Source organism: Mandrillus leucophaeus, unplaced genomic scaffold (genome assembly GCF_000951045.1).
Source record: "Mandrillus leucophaeus isolate KB7577 unplaced genomic scaffold, Mleu.le_1.0 Scaffold9, whole genome shotgun sequence".
Classification (NCBI taxonomy): domain Eukaryota; kingdom Metazoa; phylum Chordata; class Mammalia; order Primates; family Cercopithecidae; genus Mandrillus; species Mandrillus leucophaeus.
The window spans coordinates 8617785-8619118 of record NW_012109807.1 but is presented as its reverse complement, the minus strand read 5'-3'; the positions used below and the strand labels follow the sequence as shown (position 1 = coordinate 8619118).

At 48.4% G+C, this 1334-nt stretch overlaps 1 protein-coding gene across 1 annotated transcript in view; it reads right to left on the bottom strand.

Annotated features, from left to right (window-relative positions):
• TMEM131 (transmembrane protein 131) overlaps positions 1 to 1334 on the bottom strand; it is a 227685-nt gene that overhangs the window by 21244 nt on the left and 205107 nt on the right. Inside the window, exon 32 of the mRNA XM_011969677.1 lies at positions 1106 to 1281. Within this exon, the coding sequence (XP_011825067.1) occupies positions 1106 to 1281 (176 nt within the window). The remainder of the gene's footprint in view (positions 1 to 1105; positions 1282 to 1334) is intronic.

Genomic DNA, 1334 nt, shown 5'->3' with positions numbered 1-1334 from the left:
CCAGCTCCGATGCACAGGGTTTCAACTGCTGGGATTTTACTCAAAGCTCAGCACAGGGCTTTCTGCTTCTCTGAAGCCATCTGTTAAAGCGCTAGAAACCACAGAGCTCCGGCACTAGCTCGGAGTTGGGCTGGGGGTAGACAGAGGACCTCGGTAACGGTAAGGGAACGCAAAGGGGAAGGCGGCTGACTTGAAAGTAAGTTACATATAAATTTCATTTTAAACATTAATGCATGTGAATGAAACATTAATGCGGGAGATCTGTAAGAAATCATTCCTCAGTCACTAGACTAAAACTAAAAAAGAAAGTCTGTTCTACAACATTAAAGGCTATATTAGGATCAGTTTAGATTTGAAATCTATTGATCTAAAAATAAAAGTGCCAGAGTGGGATGATTACCCTTTCTTGCACACCCCATACTACTCACAGCAGTAATCTGACCCCGTCACTAAGGCCCACTGGACCCGACACTTTGCACTGCTCTTCCTGCTGTGGTAACAGCCCTGGGAGCCGAGGCCTCCCGTGGGCGAGGCAACTTCTTGGCGTGCTGATGTATCCTGGGCTGGGCTCCTCGTCCCCGGGGGCCATTAAAGCCTGGGGTCTTTCCTGGGGCCACGCTCCCTCCAGGGCAGTCACCACTCTACTGCTTGGGAGTAAGCTGCCACCAAAACCCCGCTTCCAGCAGGTGCCAGGAGCAACATGACAGGAAAAACACAACCTAATTAAAATGGTAGCGTTCCTTCTCATTCTTCTGATCCTTAAAATCTGAAAGAAGTTTCATGAGCTAGAACAGTTACTACTCCAGACAGTCCCTAGCTTTCAAGCAGTGTTTCCAGTTTCTAACCGTCTTACTTTATTAACATGCTTCCAACTGTTCCTCCCCGGAGGACGTGGAGCCACTCATCCCCAGAGCTGTGAATGCTGTCTGCAGGGGAGTGACTCTGGAGGCATGGCCGGCACACGAACCACTCCTCAGTGGGTGTTCATGCTAGATTTAAACATTACTTTTGTACTAAAACCAGAATCTAGGAGATGGAAGGTCTTGTGCGCTGCAGGAGACCTCTCTTTCTCCCTGGTGTTTGGTTTTGTGAGATCAGCCCGTACCTCCTTGAGGAGCGGCTCTGTGTCGGGGTTGGAGGTCTCTGTGGTGGTGGAGGAGCTGTCATCATCAGCCAAAGAGTCCTTCAGCTCGTCTTCCTGCGGCTTTCCCTTTCCCTTCTTCTCCTTCTCCTCTTGCTTCTTAGGTGGTTTCACCTTGCGCTGAAGAGGTTTTCCTTTCCCTGAGGATAAAAATTAAAGTAAAAGAACTCTTGATTTTTTTTTTTTTTTGACA